Here is a 23322-nt window from a genome sequence, read left to right on the forward strand (position 1 = left end):
CTCTGGAGAAAATAATAAAGTTTCCCTGGCTCCTCCAGAGCCAGTCAATCAGAACCTCTGGGTATGGGGCCTGCGAATCTATTTTATATTATTTATTTATTTTTGGAGGTTGCATAGTCCAGGAATCAAACCCGGGTCTCTCACGTATAAGGTGAGCATTCTACCACTGGACCACCTCTGCACCCTGGTAATCTGTTTTAACAAGCCCTCCAGGGGTTTTGTTATCTGCTTGAGTACCACTGCCTCAAAAGATATGAAGCAGTCACATTTGAATTTTAGAATGAAAGTTCTCATTTAGAATGTTTCTTCATCTAAATTTCTTCTTTTTTTTAGACAATCACCTATCAAAATCTGAAAATCCTTGATCTTTTTTAAAACAATTTTCACTGTTGCTATAACCTGGGGCAAAGTAACTGAAAACTTCTTATACTTCACTGATGTATGCAATGTCTTCAGAATCCATTTGCAGACTTAGCCTTAATCCTTTGCCCTAAATAATGATTATATTTGACAAGGAAAACACCCATGGGGCACACATTTAAACATTCTGCAAGTTGACCCCACTTCATTCTTCTTTTGATCATCTCTCCAAAGCTAGTCTAGATAACCCTGCTATTATTTTAAAGTCACAATAAAAAATCTGGTCATCCTCATTTAAATAAAGCCCAAAACTTGGTTCTGGAGGATAAAAGCACAAAACAGACTCCTGCTTACCTGCTGATACTGAGATCCAGGTGAGTGGGGGTATAATGGGGCATCTTCTGGTGGAGGTGACTCATGCTCATCTGGGGCATCCTGGTCATCTGGCTCCTAATTTTAAATATTTAAAGATATATTTAATTATGTAGGCAGATTCAAGTTTAATTTTTTTCTGTTTGAAATGAATTTTTAAAAATCCATAAAACTGACCTATTAACAACTTTTCTTTTCCTGTGAATAAACAAACTTAAGTAATAGAAAAAAAAACTGACTTGGATTCTTTTAGAAACACATTTTAGACAATTTTGCAAAAATGTATACAAAAGGGGTCTCTTTCATTAACTTAAGACCAAATACAAGGATTAAAGAAAAAAAAAAACAAAACAGAAAACACCACAAGAAAAAAAAACTCCTGCCACATAATTATTCCTTACACGATCATTAATACATAAACACTGGCCTATAAAGTAAAGAATTACTTTGCTTTCTTCCATTTCTATCTGCTGCACACTGGTTGCTTTTTTTACCTCCTCTGGACAGAGTTCACAAGCTTTTGCAAGTGTCATCCTAGCACTATGTGATCTCTCCAAGAAATAACCATTGGATGTTTCATTGCTCTGTACTGGAGGAGACCAATTATTGTAAGTGTATTGAGGATTGCCAGTGTATGGTCTTCTTTCAAGTTCATCTCCAAGCCATTCCACTGCCCAGGTCCACTTTCTTTTAAGATCTCCATTGCCCTTCAGAAGAAAATAAAACTATGTATGTAAGAGGATTCAGAATACTTTCCAATGTTAACTTAAAAGAACAAACTCAAATTCCCATGATTCTCTTCTTCTAAAACAGAATCCTTAATTCTGATTCAGATACCTACAAAATGATAAGGGAAAAAACCTCACCTGTAGGATTTGGTAAGCAACAGGACAATTGCTGAAGAGAGCTACCATACATTTTATACATTGGTATGCTCTTTTCTGATAGTGATTCTTAGAGCGCTGGATTGTGTCAAACAGCCCATCTCGGTCATCTGGGATTCCTTTAAGTGCATTATGAATTCTAAAAACAACAAGACATAAAATAAAACCTTCTAGTATCTCATAGTAGCTAACATTCATTGAGTGCCTACTAAGTACCACCTCAAAAAAGGTTTTGAGGTAGTAATTTAATCTAATCCTACACAATAGGTCCTATTTAATCTTTTAACAGATGAGAAAATGGGTACAAAGGAATTAAATAGCCATATAGCTAGCAAGCAGCAGAAATGTCTAGAAGTCTGACCAAGTCTGTGCTCTTACCAACTACTTACCAATCCAAATGTTTACTATTACCAGGAGCAAATTCAAAACACTAAGAGTACTGCATAGTTTTTAAATTACGTTAACTAAAAACTAACTCTATGACTGCTACAGTTGAGAAGAATTTGCTTCAAGTCAGTTCTTTTTAATAAAACTTCATTTCAGAAGGTTAAGTCAGGAACTATTGACTATGAAATAATGATATAATTTGGCAATACAAAATTAACTTGAATTTTAATGATGAGAGTACATGGTAGAAAGAGAAACTTTTACTAGCAATTGTTCAATTTGGCTGATTTGCAAATGATTAATGGGCTCATTTTAGTTTTTGCCAAACTCAAATAACTAATTAAAAAAAATTTTTCAGGGGCAAAAATGTGCCATTTTCTACTCTGTTAAAAACATTATCTGACAGCAATTCTATTCTTTCATATATGTATCCAAGAGAACTGAAAATATGTGTTCAAAAAAAAAAACCTTATACCTGAATGCTCATAGCAGCATTATTCATAACTGTCAAAACATGGAAATAATCCAACATCCATCACCCATACAGTGGAATATTATTCAGCAAAAAAAAAAAAGCAGCATTGATACATGGTACAATATGGAGGAACCTTTGAAAACACTATGCTCAGTGAAAGATGCCAAGCATAAAAAGGTTGCATACTGTGTCATTCCACTTCCATGAAATGATAGAATAGATAAATCCAGAGATAGAAAGCAGAATGGTTGCTAAGGGCTCAGGGGTGGGGGCAAAAAGGAATAACTGCTTAATGGGTATGGGGTTCTAGAACTAGATAGTGGTGGTGGTTATGCAACATTGTGAAAGCCAGAGTTGTACATACTTTAATGTACTCACATCATCTTATTTTGTTTGGAAATCATTACTTCAGCAATTTTGCAAAATTTAACCATTTCAGACAAAAGAATAAACTATGTATAGGCTTCTTGCTGTTTAATTTGAAACACTGCAGTGTATATTCTGCTTTTACCAGTTTTTTCAACTGATAATGAAGTGCTACTCAATATTTTTGCCACATCATTTTCTTCCCATCAGTATCAACTGCTTTCAAATGCCTGTTTTTTTCCATACATGGTCCAGGAATTGAATCCAGGTCTCCCACATGGAAGGTGAGCATTCTACCACTGAACCACCATGAGAAAAATATCTCCAAGCTTGAGTCAATGATTCATCATAACAATACCTTATTAATTTCATTACACAAAAGTCTATGCATCCCGTATTTAATCCAGCACATATGCCTTTACCATTACCACTTGCTGTATGTAATGAACCCAAATAGCTAAAATGTGACAGACTGGTTTAAAAAGCTATAAATGGCTACAATTTTCTTTAAAATAGTAAAAAGTCAGATTCTATTAAAATTAACATTTAAAAATTCAAAATCCTTTGTTCATATGAAAGTCTGAACTAAATGGCTAAAGGTTCGGCCTAATAAATTTGTGTCTAATGAAAATTTATTTTTACAATGTTAATGTCACCTGCTTGATATCTCTGATAAATTTGGAGATAATTTGAAAATATTAATTAATGACTTCTGACATTTGCAATCAAGATTATACATTTTTTAAAAAGTATTTTCTTGTTACACAACTTGTTTTAAAGTTTCTGTTTTATTCTATTAAGAGATGGAGACAATCTATTATAAGGATTTTTAATTGTTTCCCGAAATAAACCGTTTTACTACCAGCCATGTGGGGAGGGAAGTTACACAATCCGGCAAAGTCGTCAATTAATTCTTTAACTCATCATCAACTGTGTAACTCTTGGGATTAAAGATAATTTATTAAGCTTTCACTCCAAAAAACCAAATAGAGCAATTCTGGGGGAAGTTTGAAGGCCAGTTAAACTGGAAAACCTCAGTTCTATTAAAAAAAAAAAAAAAAGCACTCTAATTTCATATATATTAAAAAAATATTTACACCAACTGTAGATAACCAAATGTTACCTCATGTGACTAATTCTAAAACTAATGAAATCTAATCCTAAACTCAAATTTTTATCAAGGCTTATTATGCTCTTACGCTGGATTTTCTTTATTAAAAAAAATGAGTATTAAGTCTGAAACTTGGGCAATGATAGAATGGAATGAAGAAAAATAAAACAGAATTGTGAGAAAAGGGGAGAACTTTTTATTTATTTATGTCCAGAACCTGGGTGAGTTTATGCTGGTGAAAAAAGGGCTATCTACCTGTGAGTCTGCCAAGAATCCTCAATCAGCAAGATTTGCAAAAGCAGATCCAAGTAGGGCCGGAGTTCATAGGTATATGAATATGCAACCTAAAAAGATGTAAGACATGATAACTTTTATTAAAAGGAATAAAATAAAAAATAAAAAATAAAAAACATGAATGTTTATTTTCCTTTAACCTGCCAGAGAAGTTCACTGAGGACTGTAGATGAGAACTGAGGATTCTCCCAGCAGCAAAAACGAAGCAACTTAACAGTTTCTTCTGAGTTACTGCAATCTTCAATAATTTTCTTCACATAACTTGCTCTCACAAATAAAATGTCTGCCACATTCTGCTGAATTGGCATTATTGGTTGTGATAAGTTAGGATCACCAAAAGGATTGGGAAGAGGGGGATTACCTAGAATATAGATATGTACAAATGAAACACTGTTAGACATCTCCACAATAACAACCCACAGATTTACCACAGAAAATACCTTATAAACTGTTTATTTTAGAAACATGACTGATTTTAAATCAAATTTCCTAAACACCAAGTAACAGTATACCTCACAATCATCAAATATACCAAGATGATATTTAAATGCTGACACTGGCATTTAACCAAATAAGAAGCTAAAAATTCTCAAACTACTTTATAAAAGAGGTGTCATCCTCAGTTAGCAAGTAGACAGAAAAAAATCTCCTTTAAACATGTAAAAAAGCTAAAGGATTCAAACTATTTTAAATTTATTCCAAAGCATGAACCTTCAAATACTTATTTTGTATTTAAACATCTTCTAAATTACTTTCAATCAAGTATTATATACTCCTAGTAATATTTAAAATCTATCATAAAGAATAGAACATTCTACTTTACCATTGATTGAAGACTGCATTCTTGAAGAGACATTGCAACAGCGGATCAGCTGTGACACTACTGAGTATAATTTGCCTAATTCAGCATACTGATATTTGATTGGAGGACCTGGCCCCTCATCTAAAGACACAAGCATAAAGGTAGCAGGTACACTCAATTTCAGAAGCTGTGTCTTTTCTGCCACACCTACAATAAATGGGGAAGAGGAGAGAAGATGGAAGAGAAGAAGAATAATGTATGAGAGGAAAAACATCAGGATGCACGGACTTCATTAATAAAAAAATTCTCCAAAATATTTCTGTGATTGAAAGTATATCATTTGTGCTTAGCATGCAGAGAATTATTTAACTAGAACAGAAACTTCAATGGTTTAGTAAAATTAGATTAAAGTAGAACTGTGAAATAGTGATCACAACTCTGATATTCCAATCCTGCCAGGCCATAAAGACACTTCCTTACAGCCTTTCTAGGCAGGGTCTAGCTTCACTTGATTCTATTCCACACTCTAGCCAGAGTGACATTTCTAGGTTTTTCTGTTTAAAACCCCATAATTGCTCATCAATGCCTTCTGAATAAATGCCAGACACTGTTCACAAGGCTTGCCAAAACATCATCATCCAAGAATTCTGCTCACCACTTCTGTGATTCTCATCTTACATCAGGTTCTAGTCAGACTGAAAAACTCATTTCCTCCAATGAGCCAAGCCAAGATAAATTCTAAGTCTGCATCTGCTTTTCATTCTGGATGGAAAATGCAACTACTGGCAAATATGGTCATGTACTACTATGATGTATTTCCACAGTACTCTGTATTTTCCATTGTATCTATTAACATATTTTACAACTATAATAACTATTTGCTTCTACATCCCACAAAACAGTAGGTAGTGTTATTTATTGCTACACATAACAATAAATATAGGCCCAGAGTCCCTTATCTGAAATCCTGAAATTGAAGGAACTTCTCAAAATATCATAAAGATCTTTCACAAAGTTGGCATGAAACCTCATGTTTGGGGAGAAAATCTGGCCTGAACTGACAGGAGGCTATTTATAGTCTTCTTTTATCCCTGTTAATAGTGTGAATGTTCACGTTTTACCTATGTTTGATTATAAGGTGCCATTTCAGAACCTGCTGAGGATGTAATATACACACTGCCTTACTGTTCTTAAATCTAAAGAATTACATATCTGGCCTTGAGGCTTTTCATATTTAGATTTACAGACCTGTTCTTGCTTTTAGCAGGGAAATTTTATATCACATTATGTGTGCTTTATGAACAGGCATTATCTAAAAGGGGAGTTAAACAGAACAGAATTTTTGCAAATGCTTAAATTTAGTATTTTGAAGTTTGAAATAAATTCCAATTATGCTTGTTTGGGCAAAACCCTCTTCCTTTTCAACTACAAATATTCAAGCATCTCAGATACGGACAAAAGGAAAAAGTATAGAGACAATCAAAGAAAGAAGAATAGAAGGTAGAATGTTCCTTATGTTAAAATTAAAAGGGTCATGGATCAATTGGTTGATTAGTAAATTCACACATAAAAACCTGAAATGACAAGGATGCTTAGGCAAGGAACTTAATTTAGTATATATACATATATCCCAAATCATTTATCAATTGCATTAATATTATTAATATCTATTTACTAAGTCAAATATATTTATGATTAAATTATGATTAGAACATATAATTTCATTGATAATTATTAACCAATATATCAATTATTAATTATAAATGTTTATTTTATTTAAACTTTAAAAGAAGTTAATCAAATCTTATCTGCTAATCTCAGAATCAGTTCCAAATTAGGTCAAATATACATTACGACTGCTAAGATTTTAACTGGAATATGTCTCAATAAATCTGTCATTTTGGGTTTAGGGTACTAATAACACCTGTTTCACTGATATGTAACTTCTTTTACAATTTCAATCACAGGAAATATACCATTCTTTCCTCTCCTCCAAACACACAAAGATCAAAATAACAATGAAAATGAAAATGTTTTACAAGAATTTGTTGCTCTGATCTTTGCAATCTAGTTGGGGAGCAATGCAAAAATCTGAAAGCTATATACAAAGAAAAGGGTAAGTATAAGTCAGGATAGCATCATTTTTAGGTAAGCATTATGGAGTCACTGAAAAGGATCAGGTGATGTTAGAGCAGGCTACTCTGAGAAGGAGAGTGCTTAACATATCCACAACAGAGTAATTTAAGTGAATTCCTTAAGTGGATAATTATATAATCCCTAATTTTAATTTCATTTACTTCAACAAAAACTTAATTACAGCTAAGTTCTTTACCCAAACATAGTATCAAACTATCTGGGGGACCTTTTGAAAATATAGATTCCTTGTGGTAGGTGTGGGAATTCTGATTCAACCGGTATGGGATGGGGCCAAGGAATCAGTATTTTCAAACAGGAGTCAGATTTGGTATCACTGCTTTTGGAGATAAAATCACGATCAAGACTCAGATTCTTACCTGTCTCTACCACATATAAAACGTGTATAACTATTAAGTACCAGGTAAAAAGTACCACAGAAAAGGGTCAGACAAAATTCACAACAGGTTTTATGGATTATTGTTTATATTTTATACTAGGTTACGTTTCATTACTTGATATAAATGCTTCACCATTTAATATAAAATATGAAAAACACATTAAAGCAAAATTATGAAAACTTAAATTCTTACCTAAATTGGCATACATTACAAATAGGTTGAAATACTGCTGTAAATGACGTCCATGTTCTGAAACTTCCCTTCTCAGGAGATTTAGAACTGCCCTTAGTAAGTGATCGCTCAAACTTAAGTTATCATAAGCCTGTAAAGGATAAAACATTACCTGTTTAGTTTTTTTTTTTTTTTTAAGCACAAGGCACAGGTAAAATGTATTTGTATAAAAAAGGAAATGTACATATATATGTTGAATATAGGCAAAAACTTCTGGAAGGACTGATGACACAAGAAACTATTAAAAGGGGTTACTTATTGGGAGATGAAATAAATATCCATGGTAGATTTCATTACAGTTCATTCATAAAAATTGTAGTCCATTATTTTAAATTTTAAAATAAAAAAAATCTATTTAACAAGAAGTTTATAATTAAGCCACTGCATATAACTGAAAATCACAGGGAAAATTCCTTTATGAAGAGCCAACCCAACAATCACTATTCATTACCATTAAGTAATTTTTAAGGAATTAAGGGACATTAGCATGTATATATGGTATGTTAGGTTAACCTATCAAACAGATGCACATGTTTATGACTTCAACTTCCAGGAAACAGAATTTATTTGTGAGCATTTCATTTTTAGAGAAGGTTATGTAATTACCTGACTAGATGGTCCAGGAGATGCAAAAGGAGAAGGACATGGCCCGTCTTGCAAGGAAAAATGCGCAATAAAAACTATAAGTTTTGCAAATGCACCTCTTACTTCTGCACTTGGACACTCCAGAAGATATTCAGAGAAGCGATTTGAAACATTAAAAAGAACATTATGAGCAAACCAAAAACGTACATTCTTGCTGTGACGAAGGAGAATACATAGTGCATCATACCTAAAACAGAAAAACCCATGAGCAGCAATTCAGTTAAGTTGTTTCCTATGGTAAAGGTATGGGTGTCTTTATGAACCAAACAAAAATCAAAGACTTACAGAGAGAACCAGTGATGGTTGCTTCCAGAACAAATAATAAATGCAGATGAAGGCTTATATAGTCCTCTACAAATCTATTACCAAATTCTTCCTCGGTTCAGTGACAAGACAGCCCCCTCCCCCAGGCCCCCCTTATCATCTTTCTTCTGGATGAATAAGTAAAAATTGTTAATCAAGGTATTATAAAATGGCTTCTATTAATTTTACAATTAGAAACGTAAGAAAACCATTTTAGCTTTTCTACCTTTTAAATCTAATTAAATCTAAGAATTCAATTTAGTGAAGTTAAAAACTAAAATCATGAATAAATAATACTTTTAAGTTTCATCTTGTAAATCACTGGGGTATCAAGACATAATACAAGGTAAGACTCCAACCAAAACCACTCCTCTTAACCCTAAAGAACACCCACGGCTCTATCTGAGATTCTACAAAAGTTTTACGCACTATGATTACTTTCCAGAAACCTACAATCTCCAGATAAGTTCCTAGGCCAGATAAGTCCTGAAACCCAGAAGGGCTGGCCTCTCCAAGAACATTAGTTCCATCCCTCCTTCCCATACTATCAACCCTTTTCCAACATGAAAAAGTTAAAATAGGCATAGGTCAAATATCCCTCAAGACTGGTTGAAGGATCAAAAGAACAGTAATAACAGAGAAGATAGGATTTAACCAGAGTATGACTACTGAGTCATTATATCGATATTTCTTTTAGTCTCCAATGTTTTGGAGCAGCTAGAAGGAAAAACCTAAAATTGTGGAACTGTATCCCGTACCAAACTTTGAAATCTGCTCTATTACTACTTGTTACAATGTACTTTGAAATTTATAGCTTTTTCGAATACGTTATACTTCACAATAAAAAATGTTTAAAAAAAAAGGTAAGAGAAGGCTATGTTTAGATTATAATCACTTTCAATGTGATTTCTCTTACTACTGCAATAAAAAGTTCTTTTTACTCTGCACTCCAAAAGTGAAATGAGATCCTCATGGTTTGGAAAAAATAAAGCAGCAATATATTAAAGGAACAAACTAATTATTAGAATAATGAAAATCCAAAGCGATGTACCAATCACTGGCAGAACCACGGACTATTTTCTTTGTATGAAATCCTGTGGTAAAGAGGAATCTAGCAGCAAGTTGAATACTGATCATAGTGATTTCTTCTGCTTCAGGCAACAGGTGATCTTGGCCTACAGATAAAATGCAAATAATGGGAATAAAGAACATTTCTATGTTTAAGTGGAGGTTTCAAACACATCTGCACTTTCACTAATTTGTTAAAACCCCTCTCAGTCTACTTTATGTAATAATTCTTAGTCCTGATCTTAGCAACTCTTAAGGTATAGTTCAAACTAATGCTTGACTAAAAAAACAAATTGTTAAAACAAAAGAGTAAGTTTCCAAAGAGTAAGTTAAACATATACTGTTCAAAGGTATAGTCACCTTAACCTGACTTTAACCAAAAGCAAAAATTTAGACCCGTTTAAAGTGAAAACATTCATTCTATGAACTTGAACTTAAAAAAACAAAAACAAAAACAAAAAAATACATGTTGATGTTTGCTAAGAAATTCTGTAAGCAGGCAGCTAGGAGAGAACACTTTGTTCTCAAAGGAGTCTTCGTGGCTCAGGGCAAACAGGCATGGCAGCTGTTTCATGAGCTGGAGGCCCCAGCACAGTCACTGCCTCCACTTCCATCAGCCTGGAGGGTTGGAAGGCGCAGTTTTGACTGTGGTGATTTGGGGAATGGTGCCCTGACCTCACCCAGAGTCTCCTCTCTGTTGCGCCAGCACCCACGGCCACAAAGCTCCCATCGTCCCTTCTCCCTTTCTCCTTCCATCCCATTGACTCCATTCACGAGTCATCCCCTCTCTTCCCCTGAACTCAACTCCTTCCTGTGCCCCATAGATCCCTTAAGGCATAAAATTTTGTGGCATATTTTGTATTATTTTATCTTTCATATTATTTCTAATAATTTGCAAATATTTTCAGTGCTCAAATCTTGAGATATCTTCTATATTATTTCCCCTCTTATTGTAAAGAAATTCTGATAACAGGAAAAAAAAATTCTGCAAGGAAAATAAGAATTATTCTTTATTTTTTAATTTTAGGTACTTACCTGGAGGAGGGTTTAAGTAAACACCATTACATGTAAGCAGTTTTTTCATAAACTGAAAATATTCTAAACTGTACTGCATTCGGTTATGCATGAATTGCACATTCTGTTTCCGTACACTTCTCTCAATGGCTGATGGCATAATAATCTGATGGGGTCTTGTGGTAATAGCAAGCTCTGATATGTATCTTATCAGCTCATCATCTTGGTCGATGGTGTCCATTCGTTCATAAAAAAGTATGTAAGCATTCCACCACCTTTTCTGGCGCCTGTAGGACATGCGTTTCATCATGTGATCAAATACTTCTCCCATGTACTCTCCACCAAAGCACTGGTTTTTCATTTCTTCATCGTCATCCATTTTACATTCTGTTACATCTCCATCATCAAATTTATACCAGCGATTTCTCTCACCATCTCCACCATTCCTTTGAATAATATAAGAATAATAATGCCCCCCACTTGCTTGACCACTATGTACAAGTACACCCACAAGTCTGTATTTTGTGCTTCCTGCAATCTCACTTTCAGGTTGCTCATTCTGTTGTATTAACTGACTTTCTGGGTTTACATTATCTCCTTCCAGTTTTGCAACACCTGCAACTGTGTAAGGTTCCATGTCTAGCTCTCGAGGAAATTCAAAATAATCATTGAACTTGATTGCACATTCTCTTTCCCAGTCATAGTCAAATCGTTTTAGTTGGATAGCAAGAACAGGAGGTAATTTTTTAATTAGCAACCGCTTTACGGTATCAACCTAAAATAAACAGAGAAAGTTACTAGATGTTTTCTTATAATCCACTAGAAAAACCCCCAAATTTTTAAATTATATTATTAAATTATCTTAAAACACCTTAAATTATCTGCAAGTATAAAAATAAAAATGAACGTAAGGCAATTTCCCTTTAGGTTTTTTATTTTTTTAATGTTAACTGACCCTAAGAATGTGGAAATGGTCTACACGATTTGTTATAAACTATAGAACTTAGTGCTATAGATATTATGTGTTGCCAGGTTTCTATAATGTCACTGCTATCAAACATTACTTGTTTGATGTTTACTGTTACTCTTATAAAAGTGGTCTGCTGTGAGCAAAGTGAAAAAGTACCACAGTAATAATAGCAGCAAACATTTATTGAGCAACAAGGTGCCAGGTAATATGTTAAGTGCCAAATATTAACATATTTAATCCTTAACAATCCTCTGAGGTAGGTACTACTCAACTTTACTTTAGAGATGAGGATTAGGAGTTGCGGAGAGGTTAAGTAACCTGCCTCAAGTCTCAGAGCTGTGGGTAGCAGGCAGTATAGTATGGCTTTACAGCCCACGTTCTCAATCTCAAAGTGGTGCACAAAGTCAAAACACGGGTGATTAAGAGGAGTCTGGGAGCCCAGAAAGTTACACACTATCTACTATATTATCTTGTCTGTGGATGGTCTCTCCAAAGAATTATGTTCCCACAGATAAAAATTGAGTGAGTCTAAAAATCGAATCCAAGTGGCTAAAAGCACAGGTGGTATTAGAAATCTTATGTGGCTAAACAAAGAAATTAATGGTTTTGACAAACTTTTTGGCTTTACAGAGTATCTCTGAACGTAAGAGGAAAAATGTTTTCTTCTATCAGCCCTGTAGCTTTGAAGAGCTTTTCAGGATACAGAAAGTGTCTGTGTAACAGAGATAAGACAATGTGATATTAAGCTGTTATAGCTTCTAAACTTATTCACTTTTCTCATTTAACCTGTTTTCCCTAGCCTCACTGGCACTACTTTTCCTCAATCTTCTTTCCCTGACAAACCCTTAAATCAGATATCATCTTGACTACCACTCTGCTACCACTATTAACAAAGCAGGGTAGGGAATAAAAAGAGAAGATAAATTTTAAGGATAAAGAAAAACAACCAACTTCTTTCAAATTCATTAAGTATAATCATTTAAAGCAAAACCAGATAATCTGTACCTTTTTATTGCATTTTTCACAATGATATGCATTTGCACCTTCTAATAGGTCTCCTTTGACATACTGCTCCAAAGAATCAAGAAGATTTTGGTGATTTCTAATGTCTACATTCAGAGTCGTAAAAGATTCTTCACACTCGTACCTAAAGATATTATTTAAGAAATGATTAAATATATTTAGATTTTCTAAGTAATTTAGTTAATTATGAACTTTATGAAAATAATGTGCAATATTTACTATATAATACCAAACTCATTAAGTTATAGAATGTTATCAATAAACAAGTCCCATTTGTTGGTCACTTACTGTGTGTTGTGCACGACATTAGGTTGTTTATACACTATGCAAAGTTTTTAGATTTCATGACAAACATGCTAGAGAAATACCACCATCTCTTTTCTAGAGATGAAGGAAATGGAATTCAGAAAGATTAACTTGGCTAAGATTGTTAGGTAGAAGCCAGGCCTCTCCAGCCTCACAGCTTAAGTTCTACCACGCTGCTTCCAGTAGTATCTGTTTAAACGGTAACTCACACCAAGGTGAAAGCATGAATTCATCAAGTTCTAAAAAAGGATACTTTAAACCATTAGTGGGCTGGATCTTAAATATTCCTCCTGTCCATTATAATTCTATAACGGAAGCTAAAGCAAAAGTTTGAACATATAAATAAGTAAGAGATAAGCAATCCAAGCAGGAGCTAGCACTCTAGATTGTGGTAATTTTCTACCAAAGGGACTTTCAGATAAAACATATTCATAAATTCACAGAACATGGGAAATGGGGACTACACCCTCAATCATCAAATTCACTCAACAAATATACTCAGTGTCTTTCATATGGAAAGTACTGTGGGATATTTAGTGTTTAAGATGGTTCCTGACATTAGTTAGGAAGTACACAAATAAAGACATTTATAAATGTCATGAATGGAATATGAGTAAGTGCTAAGGAAATTGCTACTATAATCAGGGAACAAAATAGTCCACAGAAGAGAAAAAAGTTAAATCTTCTGACTCTGGTTAAAAAGTATAACACCAGAAGAACAGGGGTCAGTAAACTTTTTTGGTAAAGGGCCTAAATATTTTAGGCTTTGTGTGCCATGTAGTCTCTAACAATTAATTAACTCTGCTGTTAAAGAGAAAGCAACTAAACAGTACATAATTGAGTGGGTGTGGTGGTGTTTCAATAAAACTTTATTTATAAAAATAAGATAGTAGGGACTAGGTTTGGTCCGTGGGCCTGAGTTTGCTACTTGCTGTTCTAGACAAAAATGTCCCATGACAGAGTTGGAAACCTTTATGCAACTCTACAGTATATAACAAGAACAAGACTAATTTAGTTGTCAAGTAAGTATCTGAACATTAGTGATCTGATTCAACAAGATCATGCCAAGTTCTGACTTAGCAAAGAAGACCAAGAATTTCCAAGTAATTTTGAAAACTGGCTAAAACAAATTGAGGACTTACAAGAACAAATGACTAAAAGGCTGTTTTTGGCTAGATGTTAAAAATGACAATTTTATTGTCCACCTAAGTGTAAAAAGTCTTTTAAAAGGATTAAAAGATGCCCACATTAAGTGAACATATCATCCCCTTACTCTTAATGAATGGTAAGATTATATACCGTGGATGGAAATTTCTCACTTATATATTACCTCTTCCTTAATCATTTCCCTACGTTCAAAAAAAAAAGAGCTATATATATCTGTATATAAAATAAATTATATAAAATACAGCTTGGCTTCTAGAAAATATGATCTGACTGTAATATTTTTTTTTTAAAAAAAGTGATTTCTAACCTACATTAATTGGTAATTTAACAAAGTCCCAAAGTAAGACTCCTATGAGACAGGCATAAATGGGTGTTTTGGTGATGAACTACTAATAAAGCTACTTAACTATTTAAAGTTATTTAATCCTTAAATGAAAATTTCCCTTATAAGTAAATAAACACAAACAAAAAACACCCTCAGAACTTAGTTTTGTCAACTCTTGCAAAATGTTTTGATGTGAAAACATTACCTTAAGGTATAATAGTAACAATTGGTGCAATTTAGGAGTCAATATTTCATTTGTAAAGGAAATACTGCTTCAGTACTATTTCATTTTTTAAACTTAATGCATCTAAAATGTTATACTAAATATTTAATTCTAAGATAAAGGTCAAATTTATAAGGAACACCTCTAGTTATATGCAAAATGCCACCTTATTTCCCCAGGAATGACCATACATATAAGAATGTAAGAGGAAAGAGTATGATATTAGGTGAAGTAAAAGGAATCCAAAGTTACCTGACAAACAACTCCCCATCCCCAAGAGGAGGGGGCATGAACAGGATATAATTAATTCATAGACTCAGGTATTTAGTAACTGGTAGCATATTCTATTATTGTATGTAAGTACTAGAGAAAATTTTATTTTGGTTAGTAAATATACAGAACATACACTTTAAATATATAATTAGCACTCACCTATGTGGGCAGCCTTGGCAAATCTTCTGATCAGCAAAGGAACCTCCTAAGACTTTACTTAGCATAGCTGGATGTCCCAAGGCTTTTAAAGCTTCATCCAAACTATCTACCAGTGAATTAAAAAATTCTAGAGCATCATGTTGTTCACGCAGGTTAACAGGCTCACCCCAAAGCCTGAGAAATGAATGGAATAAAACATGTAATATGCTACATTCCCAGAACAATATAATATATATGTTTTATTTTTCAGGGGAAATGAAAGGTAATACAAATGATAATATGTAAAATGAAATGTTATTCCTCAACTACATGAGGAAGGAAGGAAAAAAAACACACACGTTCGTTATGTAGAGTGCAGAGGGGAATGAATAAGGCTGATAGTAAAAGTGGTACTCCAATGGCAAACTAATCACCAGGAAATTACTGATGTGATTAAATGGTTAGTAGTATTGATCCAAGGATAGGCGCTTTAGGTAATATGGCATTTCCCATGCACTGTGATTCCAACTGAAGATGCTAACAAAATGGGGTCAGGGGCAGATCACATTCTTACGTTTATGGATGTTCTAATTGCCATTTTATTTCTTTCATTTTGCTTAAATTATGCATCATAATTCAGTGCAAATACTATATCTACTCAATCTTAACTAAACTGATTTTTTCCAAGGGAAAAAGTCTGACATGTTGCAAAATTAATCTCTTGAATACTCAGAAGATTTAAGTTAGGCAAACCAAACTGAGAAAACCAATTATTAACCGTGTGTACCACAACCAATGCTGCTAAAAACCCAAGCACTGTTAGAAACCATCAATGACATCTAATTTATTATTTACAGAGTAACAGACATAGAGAATAAATGTACTCATTCTACGCAAGAGATTTAACAAACATATTTTAAATTGCTTGAGGAGCTAATAGTCTTTTGATAAATTCCATTATATAACAAGATCTCTTTCAAATTATATTTTAGACAAAAATTTGCATATAGGAAATTTAAAGACAGATGTATCATTATTGGCTAAAAGCAACTTGTTCCATTAGGAAATGACAGTCCTATTTACTTTCAAAATGTAAGTTAACTTCCATGGACTACTTGTTAATTACACAGGGGAAAAGTTATCACTACAAAGGAGGGATATATTAGAGACCAAGGGATCTAAATGAGCATCAACAATAACGAGAAACTGATACCAACTGCCTCCCAATGAGAAGCAATAAGAGTACTGGTCTACTGACAAAAAAAAAAGTTTTTAACCTGAATCTAATCATGAGGAAACATCACACAAATCCAGAAAGACAACTGGTTTGGGCTCTTAAAATATTTCAATATCAAAGATGGCAGCTTAGCAAGGTGTGGGATTTAGTTTGTCCTCCAGAATAGCTAATAAATAGCCAGGAACAGTACAGAACAACTGCTGGGGACACATCAGTGAGGGGACACACAGCATACGGCAGTCTGGACTGGCTGGGAGCCCACTCAGAACCGTGAGTTCCCCAAGCCGTGGCATCTGGCACCCCTCCCCCACAGGCTGCTTCTCAGAGGGAAAAGGTAAGAGACTTTATCAGCAGCAGGAGCTGAGCACAACTAAACTCCAATTGTGGAATTAATTAACAAATTCTGACTAAAAATAGGCTCACCTGAACCTAGAGTAAAAGGGAAGGTTGCTGTTTTTTTCCCCAGCTAAGAGGGGGCAGGGCTCTTAGTGAAAAACAAAAACAAAAACAAAAACAAAAAAAAAGAGGTTTTTTTGGATTTGAAAAGGTCTGGGCCCTGAAGGAAAAGAGGGGGCACATAGGACTTGGAGATACACAGAGCAACGTACCAACTGAAGCTCTTGATTGGCAAACCCAAGGAACGGGGGTCCTGCTCTGAAAAGGATTTTGCTCTTTCATTTTGGTGGTTGTTTCTACGGCTTGACTGCGGATACAGCTGCAAAGCTTCTCCGGCTCCATTGCCCCAGGCATAGGCAGAATTAAGTTTGTTTGAGTGTTTGTCTGGAGCCTGTGTCTTTCAAACTAGGACAGGGGTGGGGCCCAGCTCAGGTGAAATCCCTCCCTCAAGGAGTTCAGACCCCACGGTCTTGAAAAGGGAAGCAATTAAATACCAGACTACTACAATCTTTCCTCTCTCTCCACCATGCCCCCAGCAGGAAGAGTCTGCTGAAGTTAAAGGCATGGCATCACCTCATGCTGCTGGGACCTACAGGCAGACAAGTGCCAGATACAGGGCAGGATAGGAAAAACAGAGAGCCTAGAGGCTTCATAGGAAAGTCTTTCAACCTGCTGGGTCTCACCCTAGGAAAACTGAAGAAGGTGATTCTTTCCTCCTGAGAGGAGCCCAGGTTGGTCTGGGAAAATCTGGCTAGGGTATATAATACCTAAGTAGACCCTCCTAAGGGGGTAAAAAAAAAAAAGGCACCATACAGGCAGGGCAAGAAACAAGAAAACAAGAACTGAAAAATTCTGTTCTGTTAAAATAAAGCCTCAGCCGGAGGTCCAAAATAAGCTGAACTGAATGTCAAAGAGCAGATAGACAACAAAGTCATCCAGCAAGAAAATCCTAGGTAAAAAAAAAAAAGTGAAAATAATCTCAGGAATAAACTAATGAAGGTAATTAAATGTCTAGAAGCCAGCAAAAAATAATGAATCATACTAGGAAAACTGAAGATATGGCCCAGTAAAAGGAATAGACCAACAATTCAAATGAGATACAGGAGTTGAACAATTAAGAGTGTTCGAACAGATATGGAAAACTTCATCAAAAATCAAACCAGTGAATTGAGGGAGGATATAAAGTAGGAAAGGAATGAAGAAAAAGAAGAAATCGAAAGTCTGAAAAAACAAATCAGAACTTATGGGAATGAAAGGCAAGGTAGAAGAGATGAAAAACACAATGGAAACCTACAATGTCAGATTTCAAGAGGCAGAATACAGGATTAGTGAAATGGAGGACAGAACATCTGAAATCTGACAAGTAAAAGAAAATACATGGAAAAGAATGGAAAAATAGGAGCAGATTCAGGGAACTGAATGACAACGTGAAGCGTACGAATATATGTGTTGTGGTTGTCGCAGAAGGAGAAGAGAAGAGAAAAGGAGGAGAAGAACTAATGGAGGAAATTATCACTGAAAATTTCCCAACTCTTACGAAAGACTTACAATTATAGATCCAGGAAGTGCAGCATACCTCAAAGAGAATAGATTCAAATAGACATACTCCAAGACAATAGTCAGAATGTCAGATGTCAAAGAGAAAGAGACTCTTGAAAGCAGCAAGAGAAAAGCAATCCATCACATACAAGGGAAGCCCAATAAGACTATGCGTAGATTTAGATTTCTCCAGCAGAAAACATGGAGGCAACAGGACAGTGGGACGATATATTTAAATTACTAAAAGAGAAAAACTGCCAACCAAGAATTCTATATCCAGCAAAATTGTCTTCAAAAATGAGGGAGAAATAAAAACATTTTCAGACAAAAAATCACTGAGAGAATTTGTGACCAAGAGTCCAGCTCTGCAAGAAATACCAAAGGGAGCCCTAGAGATAGGAACCAAAAGACAGGAGAGAGAGGTGTGGAAAAGAGTGTAGAAATGAAGACTATAAGTGAAGGTAAAAAAAGGAAAATTAGAAATGACATATAAAATCCAAAAAGCACAATGGTAGAAGAAAGTACTAACTGTATAGTAATAACAGTAAAAGATAATGGATTAAACCCCCCCATCAAAAGATGTAGACTGGCAAAATGGATTAAAAAACAGGACCTATCTATACGCTGTCTACAGGAATTACATGTTAGACCCAAGGATAAACACAGGTTGAAAGTGAAAGGTTGGGAAAAGATATTTCATGCAAATAACATTCAGAAAAGAACAGGAGTAGCTATACTACCATCGAACAAATTAGACTTTAAATGTAAGACAGTTAGAAGAGAAAACAGGCACTATGTATTAATAAAAGGAACAATTTAACAAGACATAACAATCATAAATATTTATGCGACAAGCCAGTATGCTCCAAAATACATGAGGCAAACACTGAAAACACTGAAAAGAGAAACAGACACATCTACCATAACAGCTGGAGACTTCAATTTCCCACTCTCATCAATGGACAGACCATCTAGCAGAGGATCAATAAAAACCCAGAGAATGCGAATAACACAATGAATGAGCTAGACTTAACAGACATTTATAGAACATTACACCTCACAACACCTTTTTCTCAAGTGCTCATGGATCATTCTCAAGGATAGACCATATGCTGGGTCACAAAGCAAGTCTCAATAAACATAAAAAGACTGAAATCCTACAAAATACTTTCTCAGATCATAAAGGAATGAAGCTGTAAATCAATAATAGGCAAAGTGGTAGAAAATTCACAAATATATGGAGGTTCAACAATACACTCTTAAACAACCAGTGGGTCAAGGAAGAAATTACAAGAGAAATCAATAAATATCTTGGGCAAATGAAAGTGAAAACACAACATATCAAAATTTATGGGATGTAGCAAAGTCAGTGCTAAGAGGGAAATTTACTGCCCTATATGCCTATATGAAAAAAAAAGAGAGGAAAAATCGAGGAATTAACTGTCCACTTGGAAGAACTAGAGAAAGAACAGCAAACTAACCCCAAAGCAAGCAAAAGGAAAGAAATAATGAAGATTAGAGCAGAAATAAATGAAATTGAGAAGATGAAAACAATCGAGAAAATCCACAAAACCACAAGTTGGTTCTATGAGAAAATCAGTTAAGACTGATGGACCCTTAGCAAGGTTGCAAGGTTGACAAAAAGAAGAGAGAGGATGCAAATAAATAAAATCAGAAATGGAAGAGGAGACATAACCACTGACCTCACAGAAATTAAGGAAGTAATGAGAGGATACTATGAACAATTTTATGCTGATAAACTCGATAATGTAGATGAAATGGACAACTTCCGAGAAAGGCATGAACAACCAATATTGACTCAAGAAGAAATAGACAACCTCAACAAACCAATCACAAGTAAAGAAACTGAATCAGTCATTAAGAAGCTCCCAAAAAAGAAAAGCTCAGGACCAGGTGGCTTCACATGTGAATTTTACCAAACATTCAAGAAAGAATTAGTCACAGTCCTGCTCAAACCCTTAAAAAATACTGAAGAGGAGGGAAAGCTACCTAATTCATTCTACAAAGCCAACATCACCCTCATACCAAAGCCAGACAAAGATATTACAAAAAAAGAAAATTACAGACCAATCGTTCTTATGTATATAGATGCAAAAATTCTCAACAAAATTTGTGCAAATCAAATCCAGCAACACATTAAAAGAATTACACACCATAAGAAAATCAATTAATGTAATACACCATATATCAACAAATCAAAGCAGAAAAACCACACGATCCTCTCAATTGATGCAGAAAAGGCATTTGACAAAATTCAGCATCCTTTCCTGTTGAAAGCACTTCAAAAGATAGGAATAGAAGGGAACTTTCTCAACATGATAAAGGGAATATATGAAAAATCCACAGCTAATATCCTCAATGGGAAAAAACTGAAAACTTTCCCCCTAAGATCAGGAACAAGACAAGGATGTCCACTATCACCACAGTTGTTCAATATTGTGTTGGAAGTTCTAGCCAGAGCAATTAGACAAGAAAAAGAAATACAAGGCATCAAAATTGGAAAGGAACAAGTTAAGCTCTCTCTGTGTTTGCAAATAATATGATACAATATGTCAAAAACCCTGAAAAATCCACAGCAAAACTTCTAGAACTAATACAAGAGTACAGCAAAGTGGCAGGTTACAAGATCAACACTCAAAAATCTGTCATGTTTCTATACTCTAGAAATAAAATCATGAAAAAATTCATTTACAATTGCAACCAAAAGAATAAAATATTTAGGAATAAATTTAACTAAAGAGACAAAAGACCTATATAAAAAAAAACATAAGAAATTGCAGAAGACCTAAATAAATGGAAAGGCATACCATGTTTATGGACTGGAAGACTAAATATAGTTAAGATGTCAACTCTACCTACATTGATTTACAGATTCAATGCAATACCAATTAAAATCCCCAAAACTTACTTTTCAGAAATAGAAAAACCAATAACCAAATTTATCCAGAAGGGCAGGGTGCCCCAAATAGCTAAAAGCATCCTGAGAAAGAAAAATGAAGTCGGAGGTCTCATGCTATCAGACTTTAAGGTGTATTACGAAGCTATAGTCGGTCAAAACAGCATGGTACTGGCATAAAGATAGCTATACTGACCAATGGAATGGAATAGAGTGTTCAGATATAGACCCTCTCATCTATGGACAACTGATCTTTGATAAGGCAGTCAAGCCAACTCACCTGGGACAGAACGGTCTCTTCAATAAATGGTGCCTAGAAAACTGGATATCCATATGCAAAAGAATGAAAGAGGATCCATATCTCACACCCTATACGAAACAACTCAAAATGGATCAAAGACCTAAACATTAGATCTAAGACCATAGAATTGTTAGAAGAAAATATAGGGAAATATCTTATAAATCTTATAATAGAGGCGGTTTCCTAGACCTTACACCCAAAGCATGAGCACTGAAGAAAGAAAGAAATGGGAACTTCTCAAAATTAAACACTTTTGCGCATCAAGGAACTTTGTCAAGAAAGTAGAAAGACAGCCTACACAACGGGAGACAATATTTGAAATGATATATCAGATAAATGTCTAGTCTCCAGAATATATAACGAGACTGTTCAACTCAACACCAAAAAGACAGACACCCCAATTACAAAATGGGGGAAAGACTTGAACAGATACTTCTCAGAAGAGGAAATACAAATGGCCAAAAGGCACATGAAATGATGCTCAACTTCCCTGGCTATTAGGGAAATGCAAATCAAAATCCCAATGAGATATCATCCACACCCACCAGAATGGGCCCTTACCAATAAAACAGAAAACAACAAGTGCTGGAGAGGATGCGGAGAAAGAGGCACACTTATTCATTGTTGGTGGGAATGTCAAATGGTACAACCACTGTGGAAGGCAGTTTGGCAGTTCCTCAGGAAGCTACGTATAGAATTGCCATTGACCTGACAATATTATTGTTAGGTATCTACTCAGAGAACGTGAGGGCAAGGAAACAAGTGGACATCTGCACACCAATGTTTATAGCAGCATTATTTACAATTGCCAAGAGATGGAAACAGCCCAAATGTCCACCATCAGACGAATGGCTAAACAAGTTGTGGTTTATACATATGATGGGATATTATGCAGTTATAAGAATAAAGTTATGAAGTACGTACCCAAATGGATGGACCTTAAGGACATTATGCGGAGTGAGATTATCCAGAAACAAGAGGACAAATACTGTATGGTCTCACTGATATGAACTAACATTAAGGAATGAACTTGGATAATTTCAGTTATGAACAAGGTCATCAGGAGATAGAAATAGGGTAGATACTGGATAACTAGAACTAAAGGGATACAGATTGTGCAATGGTACTGACTGCAAAAATTCAGAAATGGATATCACAATACTACCTAACTGTTAATACAATAATGTTAGAACACTGAATGAAGCTGAATGTGAGAATGACAGAGGGAGGAGGCCTGGGGACACAAATGAAATCAGAAGGAAAGATACATGATCAAGACTGAGGATGGTATAATCTAGGAATGCCTAGAGTGTATAATGATAGTGACTAAATGTACATATTTAAAAATGTTTCGCATGAGGAAGAACAAAGGAATGTCAATAATGTAGGGTGCTGAAATATAATTTATGTGTGAGACTAAAACAAAAAATATTTGGTATAAAATTTATATTTTGACTAATGCGTTTCCTAATATAACTTATGTAGACAGCTTAACTGAACACCATAGGTACATGGAACCTTGAGTAGGGTATGAGATTTTGTAGGTTATCCAGAGTGATGCCTCGGTAAGTCCCAGAAGGATGTGAACAGTGAATAAAAAAGTATTTACAAAGTCCCCTTGGGGGAATGGTGAGAAAGGGGGAAATTCAACCCCTTAAGTG

The 23322-nt window shown here is 34.8% G+C and overlaps 1 protein-coding gene across 5 annotated transcripts in view; it reads right to left on the reverse strand.

Moving 5' to 3' along the window:
- The window catches only part of USP9X (ubiquitin specific peptidase 9 X-linked), a 180188-nt gene that overhangs the window by 3914 nt on the left and 152952 nt on the right, over positions 1–23322 (reverse strand). For 3 of the 5 annotated variants that reach the window (XM_077145755.1, XM_077145756.1, XM_077145757.1), the window contains 12 exons: positions 15293–15466; positions 12822–12963; positions 10868–11621; positions 9816–9939; positions 8423–8648; positions 7778–7907; positions 5073–5258; positions 4390–4610; positions 4211–4299; positions 1599–1755; positions 1179–1439; positions 715–810 (listed from right to left, as the gene is read on the reverse strand). In XM_077145755.1, coding sequence (XP_077001870.1) covers positions 715–810; positions 1179–1439; positions 1599–1755; positions 4211–4299; positions 4390–4610; positions 5073–5258; positions 7778–7907; positions 8423–8648; positions 9816–9939; positions 10868–11621; positions 12822–12963; positions 15293–15466 — 2560 coding nt within the window. The remainder of the gene's footprint in view (positions 1–714; positions 811–1178; positions 1440–1598; positions 1756–4210; positions 4300–4389; positions 4611–5072; positions 5259–7777; positions 7908–8422; positions 8649–9815; positions 9940–10867; positions 11622–12821; positions 12964–15292; positions 15467–23322) is intronic. The other 2 variants (XM_077145759.1, XM_077145758.1) reach the window with 1 other exon arrangement.

The sequence above is a fragment of the Tamandua tetradactyla genome, chromosome X (genome assembly GCF_023851605.1).
Source record: "Tamandua tetradactyla isolate mTamTet1 chromosome X, mTamTet1.pri, whole genome shotgun sequence".
Taxonomy (NCBI): Eukaryota; Metazoa; Chordata; class Mammalia; order Pilosa; family Myrmecophagidae; genus Tamandua; species Tamandua tetradactyla.